This window comes from Suillus paluster, assembly GCF_016628075.1.
Source record: "Suillus paluster strain FC165 chromosome Unknown EDB91scaffold_309, whole genome shotgun sequence".
Lineage (NCBI taxonomy): Eukaryota > Fungi > Basidiomycota > Agaricomycetes > Boletales > Suillaceae > Suillus > Suillus paluster.
This window is the reverse complement of record NW_024537869.1, coordinates 1-23,537: the sequence shown is the minus strand read 5'-3', so window position 1 is coordinate 23,537 and position 23,537 is coordinate 1. Positions and strand designations below refer to the sequence as shown.

General features: G+C 45.3%; 10 protein-coding genes across 10 annotated transcripts; 5 read left to right on the top strand and 5 right to left on the bottom strand.

Annotated features, from left to right (window-relative positions):
* Positions 1-1,612: 1,612 nt before the first annotated feature.
* EDB91DRAFT_1240566 (uncharacterized protein) lies at positions 1,613-7,466 on the top strand (the record flags this gene model as incomplete). Its single annotated transcript, XM_041322030.1, is given in 22 exon segments — positions 1,613-1,671; positions 1,700-1,835; positions 1,885-2,229; positions 2,279-2,295; positions 2,348-2,551; positions 2,603-2,870; positions 2,911-2,933; positions 2,990-3,228; positions 3,272-4,011; positions 4,064-4,144; positions 4,207-4,765; positions 4,803-5,038; positions 5,100-5,556; positions 5,606-5,670; positions 5,723-6,010; positions 6,063-6,207; positions 6,255-6,330; positions 6,396-6,693; positions 6,713-6,770; positions 6,835-6,943; positions 6,996-7,114; positions 7,165-7,466. 22 exon segments carry the CDS (start codon positions 1,613-1,615, stop codon positions 7,464-7,466), a joined length of 4,824 nt encoding a protein of 1,607 aa, XP_041168705.1.
* Positions 7,467-7,773: 307 nt separating this feature from the next.
* EDB91DRAFT_1340880 (uncharacterized protein) lies at positions 7,774-8,423 on the top strand. Its single transcript, XM_041325726.1, has 3 exons — positions 7,774-8,121; positions 8,180-8,307; positions 8,356-8,423. Exons 1-2 carry the CDS (start codon positions 7,996-7,998, stop codon positions 8,240-8,242), a joined length of 189 nt encoding a protein of 62 aa, XP_041168704.1. The 5' UTR covers positions 7,774-7,995; the 3' UTR covers positions 8,243-8,307; positions 8,356-8,423.
* Positions 8,424-9,014: 591 nt separating this feature from the next.
* Positions 9,015-9,905, bottom strand: EDB91DRAFT_1180461 (ankyrin repeat-containing domain protein). The gene is made up of 3 exons (XM_041320446.1): positions 9,841-9,905; positions 9,596-9,791; positions 9,015-9,542 (listed from the first exon to the last, which is right to left on the bottom strand). Exons 1-3 carry the CDS (start codon positions 9,841-9,843, stop codon positions 9,229-9,231), a joined length of 513 nt encoding a protein of 170 aa, XP_041168703.1. The 5' UTR covers positions 9,844-9,905; the 3' UTR covers positions 9,015-9,228.
* A 716-nt stretch (positions 9,906-10,621) lies between these two features.
* EDB91DRAFT_1065518 (uncharacterized protein) lies at positions 10,622-10,945 on the top strand (the record flags this gene model as incomplete). The annotated part of the gene is made up of 1 exon (XM_041314785.1): positions 10,622-10,945. A coding segment is annotated over one exon (324 nt), but the record flags the coding sequence as incomplete, so codon positions are not given.
* Positions 10,946-11,597: 652 nt separating this feature from the next.
* Positions 11,598-11,969, top strand: EDB91DRAFT_1065515 (uncharacterized protein; the record flags this gene model as incomplete). The annotated part of the gene is made up of 1 exon (XM_041314783.1): positions 11,598-11,969. One exon carries the CDS (start codon positions 11,598-11,600, stop codon positions 11,967-11,969), a length of 372 nt encoding a protein of 123 aa, XP_041168701.1.
* Positions 11,970-12,913: 944 nt separating this feature from the next.
* On the bottom strand, positions 12,914-13,992 carry EDB91DRAFT_1065513 (uncharacterized protein; the record flags this gene model as incomplete). Its single annotated transcript, XM_041314782.1, has 4 exons — positions 12,914-13,318; positions 13,372-13,581; positions 13,641-13,748; positions 13,786-13,992. The coding sequence occupies 4 exons, from the start codon at positions 13,990-13,992 to the stop codon at positions 12,914-12,916; spliced, it is 930 nt and encodes a 309-aa protein (XP_041168700.1).
* A 2,452-nt stretch (positions 13,993-16,444) lies between these two features.
* On the bottom strand, positions 16,445-16,727 carry EDB91DRAFT_1065516 (uncharacterized protein; the record flags this gene model as incomplete). The annotated part of the gene is made up of 2 exons (XM_041314784.1): positions 16,445-16,531; positions 16,578-16,727. Coding segments are annotated over 2 exons (237 nt in total), but the record flags the coding sequence as incomplete, so codon positions are not given.
* Positions 16,728-16,733: 6 nt separating this feature from the next.
* On the bottom strand, positions 16,734-17,462 carry EDB91DRAFT_1257571 (uncharacterized protein; the record flags this gene model as incomplete). Its single annotated transcript, XM_041324304.1, has 1 exon — positions 16,734-17,462. The coding sequence occupies one exon, from the start codon at positions 17,460-17,462 to the stop codon at positions 16,734-16,736; it is 729 nt and encodes a 242-aa protein (XP_041168698.1).
* A 1,242-nt stretch (positions 17,463-18,704) lies between these two features.
* On the top strand, positions 18,705-19,353 carry EDB91DRAFT_1257570 (uncharacterized protein; the record flags this gene model as incomplete). The annotated part of the gene is made up of 5 exons (XM_041324303.1): positions 18,705-18,866; positions 18,916-19,002; positions 19,050-19,107; positions 19,171-19,285; positions 19,320-19,353. The coding sequence occupies 5 exons, from the start codon at positions 18,705-18,707 to the stop codon at positions 19,351-19,353; spliced, it is 456 nt and encodes a 151-aa protein (XP_041168697.1).
* Positions 19,354-21,468: 2,115 nt separating this feature from the next.
* Positions 21,469-22,770, bottom strand: EDB91DRAFT_1089267 (uncharacterized protein; the record flags this gene model as incomplete). Its single annotated transcript, XM_041316569.1, has 9 exons — positions 21,469-21,538; positions 21,734-21,876; positions 21,937-21,956; positions 22,052-22,208; positions 22,253-22,332; positions 22,424-22,508; positions 22,559-22,565; positions 22,670-22,702; positions 22,751-22,770. The coding sequence occupies 9 exons, from the start codon at positions 22,768-22,770 to the stop codon at positions 21,469-21,471; spliced, it is 615 nt and encodes a 204-aa protein (XP_041168696.1).
* Positions 22,771-23,537: the final 767 nt, after the last annotated feature.

Below are 23,537 nucleotides of genomic sequence, written 5' to 3'. Positions count from 1 at the left end.
AAGCTGATAGAAGCTATTCACTTGAACTTATGCTGCGTCATCATCAAGATAGAGATGCAGCCTGAGTACTTTAATGTTATGCCTGTGGGGTGAGTTGCGATACAAGTTGCTGAGTCGAGTTGCTTATGGACTACGGGGTAGCCCTTGCGGAGAGTCGGACGGTAAGTCCCTACGATCCCGAGCGATATTCAACTAAACTCGTGCATACGAAAGCATAGGATGTATGATTGCGAGCGCTTTGATCGGGGCGTGGCTAGGATCACTGATTGACACCGCCTTACTCAAAAATCCGTCAAGGCACATGTACTCAAGAGTCAAGCCCGAGGTATGTTCTTCATTCGTGTCGATTGATATCAACATACCGCATCATAACCGCAAGGCGCGGCACGACCGCGTCATCCTGCACAGTAATCTTTGGGAGGCCTCTAGGTTTTGCATAGTGAAGGATCTTCTCCAAAGTACAGAAGCTTCTTCATATGTGCCGATCAGACATCTACGCAGTTATGCGGTCGGTGTCGTGTGATCCATTTCTTCGTCTGTCACATGGATGGCTGCCATGACCATCCATCCCGTTGGCCAGCGTCCATGAATGGTTTGAGAAAACTCTCAAATGCTCAGCCGTATACACCTGAATTCAGGAAACGAACGTTCTGTATATTATAATTTACAATACTTACCTTGCGACTAGGGATGCTAGCACTGTTTTCTGCCATATTCTGCCTCAATTGAGATTCTCCTAGACACTGACATCCGATCCTCGAGTTACTGGGCTCCATCGGACTTGCAAGTCATTGAAAAACATGAAGGTTAGGCTTGAACAATACCATTTGTTGAGTGCAAAGGTGATGTGTGTGAGTACTACTGGTACTGGGACTCGACGAACAGCAGATATCTCGTTGCAATAATGATCATGAAATGGGTTTTTACCCTTCGATGATGAATTGCGGTTCAACAAGTTTGATGATCTCAAGAATCAACCGGCTCGTCGGTTAAATGATTGACTTACCGGTAACCGGAGTAGATCGCGGCGCCCGTTCTATGGCTCGATGTATCATCCGTACTACGTAGTACTCGCCGCACTAGCTGCAGTGGGAAGAAGTGACATGCATATGTTGACAAGCGCCCATACGCTCTAAACGTCACAACACAATTCGATCCTTGATCTTCTGCTAGCACTGCGTTCCCTCACAATCGAGACACAACTGCTCGAATTTGGTGGACCTCGTCGAAACTTTGTTCAGAATAACACGAAGACAAGATGAGTTCACTGGCCTTCTTGGTGACTGAATTGCAGGTGAGTCTTACTATGTGCTAACCCGCCAACATCCACTCAAACCTTCGTGTCCACAAGTCCCTTGCTAGCGAGTCGAGGAGAAAACATCCAGAAATACGCGAGGTACGATGGAAAGCACTCGCACCACTTTTTGGCGTCTCATACTCGTCCATCGCGTAAAGGCAGCAGAGAAGTCGCTCGCTATCCTTAGGTCCTCTCCAGAGCAAGCAACAGCGTCTTTGGCATCTGGTATGTGATTCAATTCGAATTGAACGTGCCACCTTTTTGATTTCACCCACAGATAGCGCACAGTCAGATGATCTTCTTCGTCCAGTGTTCATGGGATGCGCGACGAAGAACGCGAAAGTCGTTGCTATCTCCTTGGGGTCGCTGCAGCGGTTAATAGCCCTCAAGGCTGTACCGCAGTCAGGCTGTCGCACTCATCGTTAGCACGATGAACGATGCCATGAGCCAAGGCGTAGACATTCAACTTCGGATCCTACAAACCTTGGTTTCCCTGATCACCAACTTTCCTTCGATCCACGGAGAGCTGCTTGGAGAGGTAATGTTCTATCCACACTTCCCGGCATCTATCTTATAACGTGCCGAAGGCGTTACTTCTCTGCTTTAAACTGCAGGATTCCAGGATAGCTGTAGTCTCTTCAACAGCAGCAGCCACCCTTCGTCAATTGGTCATGTTTATTTTTGAAAAAATGGTCAACGAGGATCGTCTAGAGAGCAATGATGCTCCGCAGCTGTCTGAAGCGACACTTCCGGACGGTAGCACCAAAGCGTTAGGGCCTTGTGCCAAAGACGCGTTCTCAGTCTTTGAAGATCTCTGTCTCCTCGCAAACTCAGAGAAGCCCAATTTCTTGAAGCTCGACTATCTACATAAGACTTTCGCCTTGGAGCTAATTGAGAGTGTACTCACGAACTATCACGAACTGTTCAGGAAGGCAAGTTGGTCAGTCACATCGAGCTAGTTTTTTCTGATGTTCTTCGCAGCACTCGGAGCTTCTCATGTTGCTACAACACCATCCTTTGCCCGTTAATTCTGAAATCTCTATCCGACAGACACGTCTTTCCATTGACCCTCCGATGTACACGGGTTGTTTTCTTGATCCTCAAGCAGTTTTCATTCGAGATGGTGACAGAAGCAGAAGTATTCCTGATGCTTCTCATCAGAATGATCTCGGAAGAATCCGACGCCGCGAATTCCGACCATTCTGGTCCACGTCCGGTATGGACAAGGGTTCTCGCAATGGAGATCATGAGAGGGTATGTCTCGACGTTCGATGCCACAAAGCTCGCATTGATGTCTCTTTTTAGGGTATGTAGCGATGCTGAGCTCATCCGAAACGTATGGGACCGCTATGATGCACAACAAACGGGCTCAAACGTTTTCAGCTCTCTGATTGTTGCATTAAAACGCCTCGTTACAGAGAAACCTGCTCTACTTGGAGTGAGCGCGCAGATGATGGGAGTTGGAATTTCTCATGCGGCTGATAGTGCTACAGCGTCCAGCAATTACGGTCTGGATGTCGGTGGGGTCGCTGGGATGGTTGCTACGGCTGCCAGTGCTACCGTGTCTGGAGTCGTCGGGAATAATCGGATCTGGCGTTGGTCTGAGCGTGCAGAACTCGGCCATGAAGCTCCAGTGGTACGGTTCCCATTCTATGTTCTTGCGGATTGTCCTGAGCCCTCTTTCCCTAACAGCATCGATCAATTAGACAAAGCGGACTCACCGCCCATCCCCGAAGCATACATCTATCTTCTCGCTGTGCAGTGTATTGTTTCCCTTTGCGAAGGTTTCGCGTCGTTCACTGGCCCACTGTACACGTCCATCATGGTTCAACGTCCTCGCGCAGCCGGCGAGCCAGTGGTTCGTGCCCCTGCCGCTCTTGACGTCTCTACACTCCCGCAGGACGATCCTACAACTCGTCACCTTCATCATCGTGCGTTCTATGGTTGAGAATGGCTGGCCCGCGCTTCTCGCAGCCCTCTCCTTCATCATCTCGACGAATCTTTCAGACGAGCTCTTCATAGATGTTCTTAGCAGCTATCAAGCTCTGACGAACGTCGCAGGAATGCTTGCCCTCAGCACTCCTCGCGATGCATTTTTCAACTCCCTATCGAAGTTTGCGATCCCTTCGCGAGTAGTGTCCAGCTTGGAATCTTATATCGAACCTCCTACGCCGCGAACATCAACTTCGTTCACGGAAAATCTGGGATTGACAGCACCCATGCAAGCTCCAGGACTGTCAGAGCGCAATCTAGCGTGCCTTAAAGTGTTGGTATCTAGTGCCCTCTTCCTTGCCGGCAGTCTAGGAGAGAGTTGGTATGGCATTCTAGAGGCTCTACAGAATGCAGACTATGTTTTGAATGTCAAAGCGTCGCAAGCATCTACGAACCGGCGGATGAGCACACCCATGACACCAAGCCGATCCGTGTCAGCGACGAGCTCTGCTGAACAGGGGAAGGCTGCTCGTCATCCCCTCCTCGTGGACATTGATTCAGAGAGTGTCCTTGCTGCCGTGCAACGCCTCTTTGATGCATCCAAAAATCTGGAGGATTCAGCTTTCCAGGACTTCGTCACCGCACTCTGTAAACTCAGCTCGGAGATGGTTGAGATGCAATCTGATAGGGGCACGTTCTTGGACTCTGAGGATTTGTTGAGTCCTGTACCGCTTTCTCCTCATAGAAGGCGGGTCAGCGGTATTCATCTGCCGCGGACACTGGTAAGTCAGGGTTGATCCTCGTATGTCATAACGACATCTAACATCTTTTCAGCGCCAGGGTGACTTCGGCGTTGAGAGACTGGGTTCAGTAGCGATGCTTAACATTCATCGCCTGATCTATCGCGCACCTGAGGTCGCATGGAATACGACTACAAACCATCTTCTTGGGTTATGGGACTCTCCTCAGCGCCGCAGTCAATACGAGTACAAGCAGCACGCGTCCTCGACGAAATTCTTATCGTGGTCCCGCGCAATTTATCATCCACTGGAGATCTCCAGGCCAAAGTCCAGCGTCGCGTTCTCGACGTTCTATTCAAGCAGATAGTACCCGCATCATCCGACGTCCCAGCGACGAGTACGAATATTGAGCTTCGGCGAATGGGTTTGGAGACCCTCCACCAAATTCTACAGGCGTCTGGACACACTTTCGTTGTCGGATGGGGAAGCATTTTTGAGATGCTGGGGAGCATCTGTAAACCCGCAGCTTTGCCCATATCTCAGTCGGTCGATTCGGTCAGCACGCTATCGCTGCAAGAGACGCCCCGCCCAAAGGCGCTGCCTCTGGGATATGTCAACGATCGCGGCTACACAGCGCTGGTGAAGATTGCATTCCAGTCGCTCAAACTTGTCTGTGACTCCGTGTCTGTGCTATCCCCTGAAGACTTGCGGCTTTGCATCAAAACCCTCGGACAATTCGGCCGACAAGCAGACACGAACATTGCTCTTACTGCCGCAGAAAGTCCTGCTATGGAGCGTGTCGGACTCCATCCAGGCAAAGCGGAAGGATGCAGAGATGGAACCAGAATATAGCACGTTGTGGATGTGTCTGCTATTGGAAGTGCTGGGTCTTTGTACCGATGCTAGGCACGAGGTCCGGGTTGGCGCCATCCAGACTCTTTTCCGTGCAATGCAGCTTTACGGCGCCACGCTTACTCTGGATACTTGGAATGATTGTATATGGAAGATCACATTCCCGCTACTCGACGCAATATCTATCGAAACTCGGCGCGGCGCTTCTGATCCAGGAGTCTTGCTGAACTCTGGCCTCGCCACGCAGACCCCTGAGCATGCATGGGACGAATCGAAAGAGTCTTGCGCTGCAGTCAATTGGGTCTATTATCAGCGACTTCCTAGTCAGCAAGATCATGCATCTGGATTCTTTCTCCAAGGCATGGTCCGTGTTTGTGACCCACGTTCACGATACCGTATCCTTGGATCGCAGAAACCTGAGTCCGCCCGCACTGCTTTGTTTAGGGAAGGTGGTGAAAGCACTTTCTAGCGCGGAAGCCTCTCTGCAGGTCAAAGTATCGGAGGCTTGGGAATGCGTATGGAAGGCATGCAGTGACATGGGGAGCATGGTTCTCCAGGGCGGAAAATCTCAGTTCTCTCCAAGTACGAATACGACGCAGCTCTACCGCGCGTTTACTCAGGAGAGTTTGGTTGCTCTCGTTGATGTCATAAGGAGCACACGCTTGATTAGTCTGTCCCAGACGAAGGAGGAATGGCCGCTTCAACGCCTCAATCGTCTCATGGAAATCCTTAAGGGTACGTCTCTACCTTTATGTCGTCGTTTGTTTTGTTGAATTATACACAGGTGTTCTTACTTATCCTAACTCGATGGACTACCGCCCGGACGTTGACGGTTTGACTCCCGTTCAGGTAAGTAAATGGTCTGCATTAACTGCAGACCAGCGTCTAATTGACCTCACAGGTAGTTGTCTTGGACGCCATTGCGGATATCAACTTGGCAGCATCTGGAGTTCCGTCTCTCATCATACGGGATCTCTCGGAATTCACCACACTTCCTTTTCTCGCTGCTTTCCATGTGCCCATCCTTTCTCCTGCCTCCCCAGCCACGCCGGTGGCGACTTCATCTCAAAAACAAGTCACGTACATCGCGCTGTCTAAGAAGGTCATGCCGCTGATCGTCGAGTTGTACATGCGCTTCAAGGATGAGCTTGAAATCTATGAGGATGGGACTTTGGAAGCTGTCTTCTCGGTGCGTGTCGTCCATGTCCTTGGTATTAATGCTCATTTGTTTTCGTGTTTAGGCCTATTCGATACCGATAAAGCTAAAGTACGAGTGTCCTGCTCCATCAAAGTTCGGCAAAGACCCTCCTCTGTGGAAGACCGCGACAACGAGCTTTCTCCGCATAGTTACGGACTCGGTCAGAAGAATGGCAGCCTTTGGCGATCGTACGTAGTCAGTGATTTGGTTGATTTTATCTAGTGACAAAACGCAGGTATTTCTGATACACGAGTTGAAGGTGTATGGCGACAAATCATTGAAGTCTTCCGGGGAGGCATTTTAGCTGACTGGTGCGCATTCTGTCATTCTGTCATTCTGACGCCTTTTCTTACCAAATGATCCAACTTGTTCACAGCACTGCGACGGAGAGTCTCTCCCTCGAAGATCAGGAAACAGAAGAAAACTTCGATCTCTCTCTCATTAGCTCATTGGAGATCGATCTCGTGCCGCATCTGGGAGACGCGAGAGTTCCCGATTACCTCATCACACAACTAGCGAAGATTTTGCACCAGGCCAGCCAGCTGTACGAGTCGGGTATAGATATTTCATGCCCTGGTTCGCCCCCGAGAGATACTGCGAAAGCGTCAGATGACTCTCGGGACTCACACGACTTCGAGAAGGTGGAACTGGACATCGGAACAACTGCACCTGGCGTCCTGGTTCCGAAGGGAGCGATTCTCATTCTGGTGTTTCGATCTTTTATTCTTGATTTGCTCTAATGTCACAAGCGGTAACCTCGTCCCTCTGCACCCCTTTTCAGACCTAACTATTCTCCTAGATCAAGTGTCCTCGAGGAAGAGAGTTGCTGCACTTTGTCTGCCGACCTTGCTCGATCGATGCAAAACTGCGAATGACGAGCTATGTCGCGGACGAGTCTCTCCGGGGTAACATGCCTTTCCCGAGGTGAATTGTGATCGTGTGGCGTTCTTTTGCACTGCTGAACCAACTTTAATAGGGCTCGTGAAGATGAACTACTGTATGTACTTCGCAAGCTCCTGGAGTTACAGCTCTGGCCTGGAACTTTATGGGCCGCACTATCAGAGTCTCCATCGAAGTTTAGCAATTCTCAACCTGGTGCTTACTTCTTCCTCTACCATCCGATTTGACGCTAACCGTCTTGCCAGCTGTTGATGTCACTCTTTCTCCATCTATGCTAATCGCTGATGTGGTGAGACGGTCGCCAGTCGCTCATCTCTTCTATTTCTATTCGGTATTGTGTGAGATTGCCTCCATCCCTCGGAAGACACCATCGGCATGGGTGATCACCAATTCCTCGCCACCCGAGACCGACCAGGAGAGGAGAGGGCATTCTGTGCAGCCTCGTATCGGTGCTCTGGAGAAGGGTGGTGATGCAATGGAGGTGAATGCAAGGACACTGGCGAGGGAGGCGTTGAAAGTTCTCGGGAAGGAGATGGGCGCGATTTAGCAATGTATGTTTTCCTATGCTTTGCAACAGTTATTTTATTTTCATACCTAATATCTTTGGACCTGCCACGAGCGACTTGAATGCACGGGCTATCTATGATACGTCAACTGCGTCCGACTAAAGGTATGAGCTGCCTGTATTGCAGTTGGTTTAACTATTCCTACGCCAGCTTCTGCCAGAATATGCTGAACCTGATCGTGCGACTTAGACAAGGTTTGATACAATCCTGCAGTGAACACGTAAGTATGGTATCAAGCCGCTCAGTTACTACATAAGAATTGCAGTACACTGCATACTTGCGCATCACCCACAACACAGGTGGCTGCGGCACCTCAAGTTTAGGGGCGTACAGCGTTTCTCGCAGACTAGTGCCAATTCATTACCGCCATGACTACTCTTCTGACCAATTTCCCTGGCACGTCAACCAAATCCTTGCTCGAGGCATATAACCGATGCCTCAGTTTGGAGGCCCGCATGTTTGACCTACGGTCTCTCACATGTGCTTGACTACTGGGTTACATGTCAATACATGCCCCAAGTCCCACTGGTCGTACCAATGTCACCAAGGCAATTCATAAGTGTCTGGATGACCGTGAACTTTCCGAGCCTGGGCTGTTATACTTCCAACAGTTCTTGGATTTGTGTGACTGTTACAGTGGGTACATCGGTGTGCATGTCCTGACATGTCTAACTTGCAGTCCGTTATCCCAAAGACTCTGAGGATTCCGAAGATTCCGAGGGTTCTTAAGATTCTCAAGATTGGACGCCGTCATTAGACCGTCCTGAGGACGATGCTCTTTCGCAAGGGATCCCTAGTACTTGGAGCTCCACAAATGCTCAAGTGAGTGCGCCTCATCTTGTCATCCAGCCTGTAACCCATTTCAATCAGGCACTTGCAGTCGGTTGTCCCGGGGATTCTGAGGATTCCCAAGGTTCCGAGGATTCTGAAGATTTGACGCTGTCATTCGACTACACTGAGGACGATGCTCTTTCGCAAGGGATCCCTAGTGTTCGGAGCTCCGCAAACGCTCAAGTGAGTGCGCTTCACCTTGTTCGTGATGATTATCGTTGGATCCTCACTGGTCGCTACGACTTCCGCAGCACCCCCAAGTATCTAGACAGAAGCAAGGAATTTGGCATATGCTCCGCTCGAGTGGCTCGCATTATCCGGTTCTTTACACATGAAGGGCTTGAAGGGGATAGGGTATGAAGTCTTTTTTCCAGCTTACATCCGCTCAATCCTCCATCCAAATTCAACGCGCCGCGTCTGTATTAGAGTTTTTCGCAGGTTTAAACCTTAAAGAACTGAATGGTTCTAGCATCCATGACCTCAAAAATCTATTGATTATAGAGGTGAGCTCGCAAATATTTTTTCAATACCCTTCACAGTACGTTCCATGATTCAAATACGGCGGGTGCGGACAACTGATAGATATGTATTACTTATTCCCAAGCCACTCCAGACACATCGGGTTTGTGCCACATACCGTGCCATCCTCCCACATGATGTTCGCCGTATCGTGACGCTCAACACACCTGATCCTGGCTTACCCTTCCTAGATTCGCGTTGTCTCGGCATTCATGCCACATATTGCAAAGTGGCTCTTTACTTTGGCCTAACGTACTACATCGACAGGACAGTTAAAGAAAGGGGGGGAGGGGTGGACGTCCTTTGAAGGTCATGGGTTCTAGTAACGGATGCAACGACTTACATGGGCACAGCTTATCTATGATACATATCGTTCAAATTTTCTTCACGCGATCACTTCTCAGGACGTGCACTAGGGGGGGTAGGCACATCAGCACCGACGTCACCCTGCTTTGCACCCAGCACCTCCATCAACTCCTTCCGACCGAATATATGAGCCGCTTCTATTGCGGTGGGTTTACCTATTCTCGGATCTGCACCAGCTTCGACCAGAATACGCACGACCTCATCGTGAGACTTAAACACAGCGCCCGCGATCATAGATTGACCCAGATCGTTGAGCCTGTTTGGATCTGCTTGGCGTTGCAGAAGTCCTTTGGTTAGATCTGCGTGACCTGCGTATGCTGCGAGCATCAATAGCGTATTTCCTACATGAATGCATCGTACGTCATTCGGGGACACAAAACATGGACGCATGCACCTTTGTCGTTTGTGAGGTTTACTGGCAGGCCCGCGTCGACTGCTTGGAGAAGGAGCTCTGTGTTGCCCTCCCGCGCAGCATCGAACATTCTGTTGGCAAAGCCGATGGTCTCAGCTGGCAGGCTGTTGGTATTGGGTTGTGTGGCCGCTGTGTGCGTTGGAACATGATCGGGTGTTTGTGTAAACGTTTCAGTTGCCTAGGAGGTCGTCTCAGGCTCTGCAGCAGGGGATGGAGACGTCACTGACCATCAATATTAATCTGTTACAGTAGCGCTTAGCGAGAACTGATAGTGGTGGCAGCGCCGGACTTATAATGTTTCCGGAAGATTCCGAATGCAGACTTAGGAGTACCGTCACGCAACGTGTGTCGCGGTTGATCGGCGAATCGCCATATACAAACTTGCGAAACGTGGCCAGAGTCTGATCGGGATCGGATGCTCTTCCTTCGTCCTTTCGATCGGTTTTTGGAGTCGGAGCGTCTCCTTTGAATCATGCCACACCGGTGGTTTGGGAGTTTTTTGCTATGCAAGATTTGTTTCAAAATGTTATTGATGAATTTGGCATTTTCACTATACATTTGGACATGATAAAAATAAGAAATTTAGATGAGTGGCAAAATCCTGGGCGAAAATGTACATTTTATGCACCATTTTGACACTGTAAAAGAAAGTCATTTACAGTGATCAACCGGACCATTGTACACCAAATTGGAAAATCTTAAATTTTGACTCAACTGTTCAAGTATGATATAATAGTGGTTCTCAAAGTCGAACCTAGAAAAAAATTCACAGCAAAATTTTGCAAAATTGGATGCTGCTGGTATGGCAGGTTTTGAACTCTGCCCTGCCCTGCCTTACCAGCGTGCTTGATATTGTTGTTACTGGCATTGACACTGCCAAAGCATCAATCTGATCCTTAATTGCTGTCATAAGAAACACCCTAGACAATGTCACACTCCAATCAGAATGCTTGAGGTGGTGGAGTTCAGGTCAGCACACCTGTCAGCACACCTGCTGGCACGGACACTGGGAGGAAGTGTACTATTCATTGGGAGGGGGTCTGTAGTGCTTGTACTGAACATCTACTTGCCTGGTGCAAGGAAAATGAAGACGCATGCATCAAGCTTTTCTCTGATTCTGCAAAGGATGCCAAGGAGCAAGGTCGGAAGAAGAAGCAGAGTGGAACTTCAAGAGATATCTTCTATTCACAGGCCACACAAGCTGTATTTTCGAATGACAAGGATCTGGAGGTGCTGTTACGATTGTCTGTGATACCTTTCATTTTCCTCTTCACCCTTTTACATCTTTGCTTCTTCACATTGACACCATGTCACTGTGTCACCCTTTCCTGATATCACCCTATCTAGGGTTACTCTCTGACTTCACCTTATTGCAAGTGCACACTTTTATTCATTGATCCATGATCAATCTCGATCTATCCTCAGCAAGTCCTCAGATATTACTTACATACTGATACCTAGTGTATTCTCACAGACCCTTAACATGCATACACCATGTGTATTCCCATGGACACTTATCTATACTTATATGGACATATTACTTACTTACCCTAGACCCTGGACCCTGACTTACTATCATATATAAGCAGGTTGTAGTCTTGATGATTCCTCATCTTGACCTACACTGAAATTACCAGATACATCCTCAGACTACTAGTTAGACACTAGTGAATCCATCCTTGATTCCTTTGACTTCTCTAGAGTGCCACCTCTAGTAGATTGATTGACTTGAAACCTCCTCTGATTACCATCAGCGTAACAGGTGCAACAACTTTTCAAGAAGGACCCAAAGGCATTTATTGAACCAGTTTCAACCCGTTTTGGCACGTAAGGCCCAGCTCGGCAACTGAGTCCAGTTCAATTTTTGCTGGTCAGGTTCAATTTTTGCTGGTCAGGTTCAATTGATGGTTGGCTAAATTAGACCAGCGAAATGGCCCAAACTGGGCAGCGAGTTTCTTTCTAGTGTACCCTACTGTACTTGCTGATGGTAATCAACACTACTCGAAAGCACTTTGCACGCTTGAAAAAGAAGAAAAAATGGGCAGCTGTCATCGCTATCGCACTTGCTGCTGCTTCCATTACTCAACATCATTATGCTGCTCGCTATGACAAAACTCCCAAAAATACTTCCAAGCTCACTGGCCAACAATGGTTGAATGAGCTTCTGGCTGGCCATCCTCAGCATTTTTACGATGCAATGGGAATGAATAAACATGTATTCCAGGCCCTTCTCCATGAGCTAATCAACCATGGCCTTCATGACACAAGACATGTTTCGGCTGAAGAGCAGCTCAGAATATTCCTGTATCTGGCCTACCCCAGCATCATCTTGAAGAACAATTTCAGCGCAGTCTGAGTACTCTCACAAAGTGTGCCACCATATTAATTATTGACGAGTTTAGAATTTGACTTCTACTTATCAGAGCCATCCATTGCATTCTCGACCTCCTCACGCCTGATGCTTTCTATAATGCCTATGTATGACTTCCTGATGTGACCACCCCACTCGCACCCAAGATTGAGGACAACCCAAAATTTTATCCATTCTTCCAAGACTGCCAAGGATCAATTGATGGGACTCATTTGGATGCTTTTGTTCCTGATGATGCTGTGGCACGTTACGGCAACCGAAAAGGTCGTCTCTCACAGAATGTGTTTGCTGCATGCTCACAAGATCTGCGGTTTACATATATTCTCAGTGGTTGGGAGGGTAGTGCTGCTGATGGACACATCTATGAGGATGCTCAACAAAGTAACCTGACTATCCCTCCTGGTAAATATTTTTTCGCTGATGCAGGCTTTCCAATTTGCAATGGGCTCATGATCCCATACCGTGGAGAACGATACCATCTAAACGAGTGGGGTAGGATTGGTTTACAGTATTTCATTTCTGCCATCGTGCTATTATTTTCTCATGACTCGTCTAGGCCCAAAAACTATTGTGAACTTTTCAATTTGCGTCACGCACAAGCCTGTAATGTCATTGAACAGATTTTCAGAGTGGTCAAAAGGTGTTTTTGGCTTCTTGTGGTTTCTCCTGAGTATGATCTCACAACACAGGCAAAAATGGTCCCTGCTATCTGTGTACTACACAATTTCATCCGTATTTACAACAACAATGACCTCCTGGAGGCACGTGAAACTCCCCATGGTGATATTATCGGGGCAGTGATAGATGGGTTTGAGGGTCTTGGAGGTGATATCTCATCTGCAGAACAAGTTCAGGCTTCTGAGCTTAGGGATGCTATTGCCAAAGCTATGTGGGATAGTTATCAGTACATTTTAAATACATGGAGTGTACTATCCTAGACTAAATTCAGCTAACTCTGACTGAATGTAACAAGTGCGAGTTGACTTTTTCTTGATTGCAAGGTATGAATCTGCAATTGCAGTCTGATGAGAGAACAACTGAACAGCTGCCACCTGCTCAGTTTTGGACAACTCAGTATCATCTTTGAGACAGTGGATGGCAGCACTATGACGTTCTGGAGAAGTGAGCCCACCAGACACGTCAAATTTATCAGCGAGTGTCTCAATAGCTCCGGCAACCAAAAACATGGCATCAGTACCTGAGCCATGACCACTCAAAGAACGATGGATGGCACAGCTGGTTGACTGGCACTTGCAGCTACTACAAAATGGTGTCATTTCAGCCGAACATTTCCGATTGTTGGGTTTGATGGGTGTCTGTGAGTCATTGACATCCTGGTAGATAGCCGTGAGCCAATAGATCATGTATTTAAATAAAAAAAACATACCTCATCATTTTTGTCATCCAACAATTCATGTTCTTCACCTGAATCAGCAGGATAGTTGAATGGGAGGGTGGTGTCAACAATTTCGGTCGTGGTAGTCATGCCCACATGAAAGACATTTTCGCCAGTTGCAATAATCCCCTCAATGAGAATCTGGATGCTGTCGTAGAGCGGAAAAGATTTCTTCCTCCAGACTTTTGCTTTTGTGTGTGTCTGTCAAGGCATTATGGTCAGTACCTCTGAGTCATGCAGATCTGATGAGATCCACTTACCGCGAGATATTTCTCCCAGACGTCTGGTGGGGCAGTTACAATCTTCAAAGTGTTGTCCCAGCCAAATCCAGATTGGAGTTTTTTAATAACAGCGAAGTCTTTTTTGAGCTGAGAGCACAGTTAGAATGTATCACAAATAGAATACAAGACATGCCTTTCCCCAACGATCATGACATGAGCCAGATGTCTTTGCAACACCTCCACTTGTCTTCTCACTCCCTTTGAGTGCTTCCGTGCAAGCAACAAATGACTTCAGTTTGAATCCTGAGTCAGATTGATGACCCTCCTCCCGTTCCTTCAGAAGTGTTGCTATCAACACAGCATCATCACTGGACTTCCAAACTGTCTTCATGCTCGCACTCAGTGCTTTCGGTTTGGTCTTCATGCCTTTGTCAGTCACAGCAGTGGACTCAGCAATAGGGCCAGCCTGAGATTGTTCATTTTCGGGTGACATCTGAATCAGTCAGAAAGGGAGGGACAAGATGGAAGAATTGGATTGCCAGAGACAAAAACCCATATTAGTGCTACAAGTAGATACCCATAGATTGATCTAACCCATCAAAATCAAACTTTTTTGTTGAGCACACACGCTGGTTGAGTTCAATTAGACATTTTGATGGAAAAAATGTGTTGGTTCGATCCGACGTGATTTTGGCGGGTGACCAGCAAAAATTGAACTGGACTCAGTTGCTGAGCTGGGCCTAAGTCTCTAGTTCCTGCATCATCCATCCTTCCACTAGAATCACTGATCAGATGTTTCAGGCTCAAGAAAAAATACAATGAGTTCAACAAGGAACTCAAGCAGTCAGGAGCTGGAAAGACATATGTGGAGCTGCAAGAGGATCTGCAGATGAAGTTGTTGATCGGTAAGTTTCAGCCACTGTTCATCTGCACATCTTAATTGTGTCTCTGTCAGATACAAAGCTTGAAAAATTTCCCTGGTGGCCTAACCTTCATGGCTGGTGGCGGACCAACCCAGCTTTCAATTACACATTCTCTACTGCAGATGCAGGGCAAGATTTCGCGTCCACTGCATTGGAACATTTTAATGTTCCCAAGCAATCACAACCACCAGCTACAGGTGATGACAATGTTCACACAGATGATGATCCTGAAGATGGAGAAATAGTTGAGATTAGGAATTGCACTACAGATGATATGATGGTTGACCAGTCCCCCCACATGGAATCATTTGAATCATGATCCTCACCATCACTGCTGTTACCTTCAGACCATAGTCCTAGCGACACACCTAGCTCATTCTCACTAGCTCCATTGCTGCGCTGGTACCAATGACTCCAACTCCCTCCCATCTCAACTTCTGATGCACATGGTGCAATATCATTGAACTCTCCTGAGTGCTTGCCAGCACCCAATCAAAATGCTGCTGACAATTCACCATCTTTTTTTTCTGATCTCAAAGAGTCTTCACCTAGCCTTCAGTCTATGCCCATTGACTCGGAAGACTCAGATATTTGTGCTAGCTGAGCACTGCAGTCTCTTCATGTCAGCTCACTTAAAGGAAGTCATGAAAGTTTGCCTTCTCTTGCTACAAAACAATCTTGTGCACCTACTCGGAGTGCTTCACCTCAATCTAGTGCCCCCCCCCCCCTCTTCATCACACAAATGCCCTGGTGGCAGTGCTCTCGATCAGACCTCTGCTGCTGCAGAAAGGATGTCTCAGACAGCAGATTCCCTAATGATGCACCTTGATGGTAAATGTGAGGGTCGTGTCGAGCATGAACACTGTAGGCATGTGAAACTGGAGAGTGACATTTGGGCTCGTGATCTCAAGGCCCACAGTGCTCAGTGATGAGCAGCAGGAATATGCAATGCATCTTGCTGAACAAGATCATCTCCACCGGCAGGAGACAATGATGCAACAAATTGAGTTTGCAAGAATTCGAGATTGAGCTATTGCATGCATGTCAAGAGGAGGAGGAGGCTCAAATTTGTTGTATTGCCATGGAGTGTGGTGGTGATCAAAACTGAAGTAGGTCTGTACTACATCATCATGCAACAGGTTTTTGGGAAATGCATACCATTTTGTACTCAATGGTGCCAACTCAGAGGCGGTTGCAGAATGAGTTCACTCAGGGTCTGGAACTCACGAAAACACTCCTTTCTTGAGAAAATCTCAAGCATGACTACACACAACCTGGAGCTCATGAAAACACTCCTTTCTTGAGAAAATTTCAAGCATGACTACACACAACAAACACTACAGGTTTGGGATAAGAGCTTACTCCAACAAGGCAAGCAACTGCATCTTTAACGCGTTGCGAAAATCCTGCCCTGCAGTTCTAATGTAGGTCTGATCACCTACTGCACTACCCTCTTGCTGATCCTCTCCTGTGTCACCATCAGCTCACCTCAACCTCCGAGTTTGCTGATAGAAGCATGCATTTGAGTCTTCATGGTTTGATTTTTTCTCGATTTCAACAATTAACATATGCAGAATGAAGTACAAACAGATCCATATGTCTGCATAGTTGAGGTCCTTCTGGCTTTAGATTGGGATGTAAAGCTCCTGCAGTGATTGGAACCAGCCCTTGATAGAGCCAAAAAAATGCTCTGAATGAACATGGACCTAGACACTGTGTAAGGACTATGAAAATATATTATTTAATATTAATGCTCACTGTTGACAGGTTATAGTTGAACATCTTTTGTTCTGCCATCAAACTCCCTCCTGGTGGCCGTTTATATGGTGGTACACACCAGGTTTGTGCAACATATGCTGAGTCCGCCCATAACCACTCTCCTGCATGAAAAAAGGACTTGGGATGCCAGGAGACCCTTGTTCATGCAAATATGTTTGAGTTATGAAGACTCCCAGGTACACTGATGGTGTAGTCCCTGATATGGAGGTTGTGAGGCAATATAATGACCTTTTTAATTATAAGTCACTGCGCCGCACACTGAGCCAATACTTACCTGGGCTGTCAGAGAGTAGTCAGAGTTCTTGTTGAAGAAACCTTCCCTGTGCCAAACAGGCTTCTTATGTAAGGGGGACAGAGTCCCATCTACACAAAGAAAACTGCCATGCCATTCACAACACATCTTTTTTTCCACATAAGCTTTTGCCCACTCTCACTTGATCTGATCCTCATGGTCGAGCGGATCAAAATTAATGGCCTGATCGTGCAATTGCAATATCACGATCATCACCTGTTTGTAGCAGTTGTAGATGGTCCCCACAGACACTCCCACCCAGTCGGATATATCTTCAGTAGTTGCGGCATTGTCATAATGGTCAATGCCATTGAGAAAAATGGCAAGCTGGACTGTGACAGGGAGTTGTGGGTTATTCAATTTGTTATAGAAGATAGGGTGTGGTTGAATTAATGTCATAACTTCATCAAACACATCTGCATCAACACAGAGCTTGCAGCGAAACTTTTGAGGCAATAATAGTGCCCACTCTTGCAGCAAGTGTAGCTGGGGTGCACAGCTCAGAGACAGACGGACATTAAGCACCCAACACTTCTCCACCTCATCATGCAGTGCCCCAATTACATCAACAAACTGCATAAAGACCCGATCACACATGTCTGGGATACCACTCAACAGAACATCAGAGTATGCTGTCAAGAGCGATGACAGAGAGCTGATCGAAAAGGCAGATGTGATGGACGATGTAGGGGACACTGGGGAGTCTGGCCATGTTGGCAATGCAGTCCATATACTGATATCTGAGCTGCTATGAGCACTGATCTCTGATTCCTTATCAGAGTCTTCATCAGAGTCATTATCTAGTAGCTGATCAATCATAAACTCAACAAACTCCATGTATTGCACAATGGTAAGGTCATTGGTCATTTGTTTGGGGGTACAAAGTAGTTTTTTTCAATCTGATTCTTAAGGCATAGATGTAGTTGCAGAACACTATAGATATGATGACGGTCATAGTACAAGGTATGGGGCTGATTTGTCAGCATCGGAGCTTCAATTACTGGCAAGTCACAAAATTTTTACCTTTGAAAATTTCTATGAAGTTAACTTTGAGAACCACTAATCTGTCTGGTACATTTTAAAGTATATGGTCTCATCATTGGCTGATTGAATTTTTTGCTTTTTTTGGTCGAGTGGTTGGTGAGCATTGGTCTGTACAACTGGCACTGTACTTTCACACATTCCTGGCTCATTTGTACACACCCTGTTACTATATTTGGATTATATATCACACTATGTCACCATTGTCACACTGCCCTTATGTCAGGATAACTTTGAAAAAAAACAAGATAACTCACAATCCACAATGAATGGGCACTATCTGTTTTCAGCATCATATTTCCAACACTTTATTTCATTGCAGACATAAGGATTGGAGAAAACTGGGTGATGTTACACCTATTTTAAGGCTAAATCATTTCATATCCATGATTCTTGGCCACTATCACCCCCTTCCTACATTTTTCACTCTTTGAAATAACACAAAAATTAGTGTAGCTTACAGAGTGATAACAATAGAGTATGATGTGCCCATTTTTTTGGCACATTGACACAGAATTGAGTGAGGAATAATGATTGCATAGAGGACCAGTGGTGTACAAAGGACTGGTTGATCACTGTATAGCTATTTGCAAATATAATGACATTTATCAAAAACAAAATTGCACTAATGTTAGGCCTATTACTGTGTAGCACTATATGGTAAGCAGTAATATGTCCTGACCTCATTCGTACTGCTACATCAAAGCATAATGGTAGCACTATGCCAGCACTTGATAATGATCCACCGTCAGCCCTGGAGGACATTGACAATGTCAATGATGGTTGCAAGTTTGTTCTGTCTACACTAGTGTACTAATGGTACTACTTAACTCTGCAGGGGGCATAAGTGGATTCAATGATGGCAAAGGCTTACAGTTCAACATTGAATTTATTCCCCTTCAAGACATGACAGGCACATCAAAATGATGCAAAAATGCGAAACTGAAGGTGATCAACAAAGTTGTATACATTCATGAGGACTTTGAACTGAAAGATATGCTTGTGAAAGTTCTTGATATACTGAAATGACATGATCTCTTGCAACACTCAAAGCTGTATAAGGGCCAAATGCTCAACTCAGATACCAACTCACTTACTGTTACCTACTCAATTCCAAAATCCCGCACAAAGGATATCATACTCGAGGGAGAAGAAGATTATGCAGAGATGGTTGGGCAAGTACAAAGGAAGAAGAGTGCTGAGGGTACATTAGTTCTTATTGAGAACAAGGTAAGACACTGCTCCTTATACATTGGTGATAATAGCTCACATGCTGCAGGTGACCATTTGGGAGATATCAAGCAGCAACTCACGAGATGCAGATGAATCAAATGACGAGGCAGAGCCACAGAGGCCATGGAAACAAGTGTGTAGTATCTTGAATAGCGACTACAGTCCACTGATGATGAATAGCAATCTCTGAATGCACTAGATTCAGATGACAATACAGAGCCACAAAAAAGGCAAAAAGGTAGATATATGCTATGTATTTTGGTGATTACAGCTAACACAAATCAATGATTGCAATCCCAAGTCCATGAACCAACTGTCGAAGAGCAAGAACAGGATAAGATCATCAAGAACCTACAAGACCACTACCACTGTGAAGATAAAGCTTGCCCATACAATCAATGCTGGTCTGCTGGCATGTTGGTCAATGACCATGTTCATCTTACATTCCAGCATTTACACCATTGGGCATCATGCAATAGTTTGATTTCCTTTACATATTTTCACTCTTACTAATGTTGCCTTTTGAAGCAAGCGAAAATTGATGGAGTCAACATCGACCTATACTTCAAATAGCAAAATGTTTGACCCACCTGCACACAGGGGATCTAGCTCCTCTGAAGACAATGACATTCTCACATTGGCTAAACAACTAAAGAAATCAAATCACACAAGACACTAAACCATCATCAAATATCACTGTCAACTTTTCCGGCCTCGCAGAGCTCCTCAGTACAGCTTGCCAAACTCCAGTACCTCAGCCTGATGTTTCTTCTACTGTCCAGCAGCTCAAGTCCCACTTTGTCTTAGCCTTCAAGCCTTCTGTGATTTTTACAATCTTCCACTCTCAGTCTATGATAAACTCGACAGCCATCAAATTGCAGGTCCACATCTCATTTGCTTGATATCAGATAATCAACTGTGCACAGAGTGTGTAGTTGTCAATCAGAGAACTTGTAGCAGTACAGGGACACTGAGGAATGTTGGAAGGGGTCACACTGATATTCAATTGCTTGCTCACATGTATTACATTGTCTGACACATGTTCAAATGTAACCAGAATGATGAAAAACCCCAAGTCATCTCAGGAGTGATCACTTCACACACTGTACAATTCATAGTACTGCTTCACCTTAGATCCATGAGACAATCCATTGTGACAAAGGTGATTTTTGATCACCGACCATGCTTGCTTGATAGGGTTGAAGTCAGGAGAATAAGGTGGGAGATACTCAACATGACACTCTTCAAATGAGTCAGCCTGAGCCTAGTATCAAAGGAGCCACATAAAAATTGAAACTGCATACCATAACCTTCAATTAGGTCAACCACTTCTTGGGTGTGGTGAATAGTAGCATTATTGAGGACAATGACACTGTGAGGTGCAGGATAAGGGTTCATGCAGGGAAGCTCAAAGCACATTTAGCTTGTCATGACTTGGAGTAGGTCACAACTCACCAAATCATCACACAAAAACTATAAAAAAAAAGTTCACATGTGAATAAAGCCCTCGTCCAATGCCATAGCCCCAAGCACTGAGAATAATTCCTTCTGAACAAATGGGTAGTGCTTCTCCACACACTCACCACGATGAGCCCAACCCCACATGTGTGCATATGTCCTGTTGTCCTTTGAAACTTCATCAAGAGTGATCAAATAGTGTGCTGGATATTGACTGATGCAATGGATGAATGCTGCACAGCTTAAGGAGATTCCATTTGGATGCAAGTTTCTGAACATGCTTGACATTCAGTCCTGCACATGTCAGAGTGCATTGAATGGTTGCAAGTGATGTGGGAAAGTGACAATATTCAGCAGGTGATAATTGTACTTAGTGCAGGAAGAGGGTGGGTTTATGATGTGCTAGTTGGATGAGGTATTGGCAGTCTGGTATATGATGAAGAGGTAGAGAGTGAGATAGCAGTAATACGACAGATCTCATCATCAGAGTCATGTCCACAATCTCTAAGGCATATGGCAACCCTCTTCAGATCATCACTGATATGTCTGTTGACCATGGTGAGATGTTCAAACTTAGCTCAAGTGTTTGATGGAACAATGTGCATAGGTTCACACAATAGTCTCATGCTACATGAAGCCTTCAGAATTTTTTTTTGTATGTGTCATTATATATGCAAATCGCAATGACCAACAGCAAGATTTGAAGAAAAATGTTTGATCATTTTGATTCAAATCTTGCATGGGGTAAAATCCCTTCCAAACAGGTAAATTTAATGTGTTTCAACTTCAAAATTTTGCTCACATTTCACCCCATACAAGATTCATATGGGTAACTACACTAGACAATAACAAAATTGAAGATTTTTCATAGAAAGCAGGGTAGTTACAAAAAAATAGTCACACCCAGAACAAAAAAGTCTCACTCTGAAAAAAGTTACTCCAAAAAAAACAAGTCACACTGGAAAAAAAAATCATGCTTAGAAAAAGTTGCCACCCAAGAAAAAGTGTAGTGGTTAACCATCAGACTGTTGGGTCTGGTCCAATATCATGATTGTGAATCATGACTGCATTCTTGAGGCTAACCTTGGTCACATGACCCCAACTTCCATCATCACTATGCATACTATATATTGTCATGTAACTAAATATTGAGCTTCTTATAGTTGTTCTTGTCCTCAATGTTCTTGTTGATGTCATTCTTGCCTTTGTATCTACAGTACTGTTCAATGCATGCCATTGTTTTTGTCTGAATCACTGAGGTCCCATTCATGAAACAGAGAAAACAGAAACAAAATGATTTGGAAGAATTGGGAATGAAAAAAATATCATATGAACTCCAGAGGCTCCCCAGAGTGATATTTCTATACAACAATATCTCCCACCACTGCCCCCTTTGTACAACTCACCTGTGCATGTCTGCAATTGCATGGGCCCTTTGCCTATCCCTTTCCCTTACAGTAAGATGGCCCCCTGTAGATAAAGCACCTCTACAAAGATATTTTGCATGCTGAATAACCGAGGCAGCTGGTGCCATGGTGCCATGAGGTGGCTAGAATTGAACCACCTATGGTAATTCAGTATAGATCAGATACATAAATATAATACTCACCAAACTGTATTTGCTTAAGTCTGAATGTATGCATCCCATTCAGTGTAACAAAAGTTCCACTCATCAGTAGTCCCTGCCTTGTCCAATTGAGAACAGATGGACCAGGAAGCATCACAATCAATGTGCTGAGGGCTAAGGTAGTTGGAACAATAGAAAATATTGGCACCACTGGTACCAAGATGATTCATTTCAGCAGCTGCACTCTTCTCTTTGATGTCCTTGGCTACATGAGGAGCAGAATACTTCACACTTTGAAGAAATGCATTAGCATCCTAAACAACAGTAAGTATCTAAAGACAACAAAAAGAAAAATCACATGCACATGTATGACAAAATATAGCATGAATATGGTCTTCAGAGTCACCACGGAGAAGGGGGTATGTGGTATACCCATCACTACAATGACCACTCTTGGCCAATCATGATCCAATAGGCACCATTTTACCTGTGTAAGCCTATCTTTGGAAAACCTCACCTCATTGCACACTAGGATTGTGTACAACAGCCTTGTGATTGTCATGCATCTCTTGAAGGGTCATATCATTGAAAGCATTAAAGATAACACCTCCGACCTATATGCAACTAAGAATTATTCAAAAGAAAAGATTAATAAATAACTTACACATTTACTAGTCTCAACATCAATCATTTGTACAATGTTACACTGGCAATGGACATATACTTCAAAATGGAATGACATCCATTGCAGATGCAAATAATTGTGAGGGTATACATAGTGAGGGTTATCTGCTTGATCCTGCTTGAGCTTTGGATAAAAAATTAATACAAATATAATATGAGAATATTCACTTACATTAAGTGGAAGATGGTCATCATGAGGGGCACAGGTAACCAATTATCCAAACAAGTCCTGGACATCAGTGCATCTTTTAACATCCAGAAGCAAGACACAGTGCTCAGAAAGAGGTAGAGCTGAGCATTTATTACAAAATGAGCAAGTATAGAAAGTGGAGTTAGAAGGATCTGGGATGGAAGGAAGTGGAGATAGTGGAGGTAGAGGAGTTTCAGACTGTGGAGGGGCAAAGTCTTGAACAGAGCAGGTTGGGTTACTTCTCTGAGGCTGCTCTGGAACTTTAGTACCCCTTCCAAATGTTTCACACTGTTATGCTCGGCGTCACAAGACATCTTTATAAATCAAAAGTCAAAGTTGAATGGTATCCTTATACCGAGTTGTTTGAGAAAGAAGTAGATTGCAGGCCCTGGTCTGCATAGGTCAAGTTAAAGATATAAGAGTAGAGACGACAGTTTAAATAAGGTATTTGAAGTGGAGTTAGAATAAAATAGCCTATAAGAAAAGAGAAAGAGAATTGTACAATAGAATGTCATAGAATCCGATGAAATGATGAGTAATAGAAGGGAAAAGAATAGAATTGTAACACACACTGTATACATTTGAAAAACACTCTGGATATGATAGTCTCTTTAATGATGTAACACAACTGAATAGACTGGAATTTAGTAGGGTCATATTTTGTCTTAGAGACCACCTCAGATAGGATCTTGTGATACAGCTTGGTAGGGTCAAAGTTCACCTAGTGACAAATTAGACTAAAGGTCATTAGAAATAAAATAGTAGACTT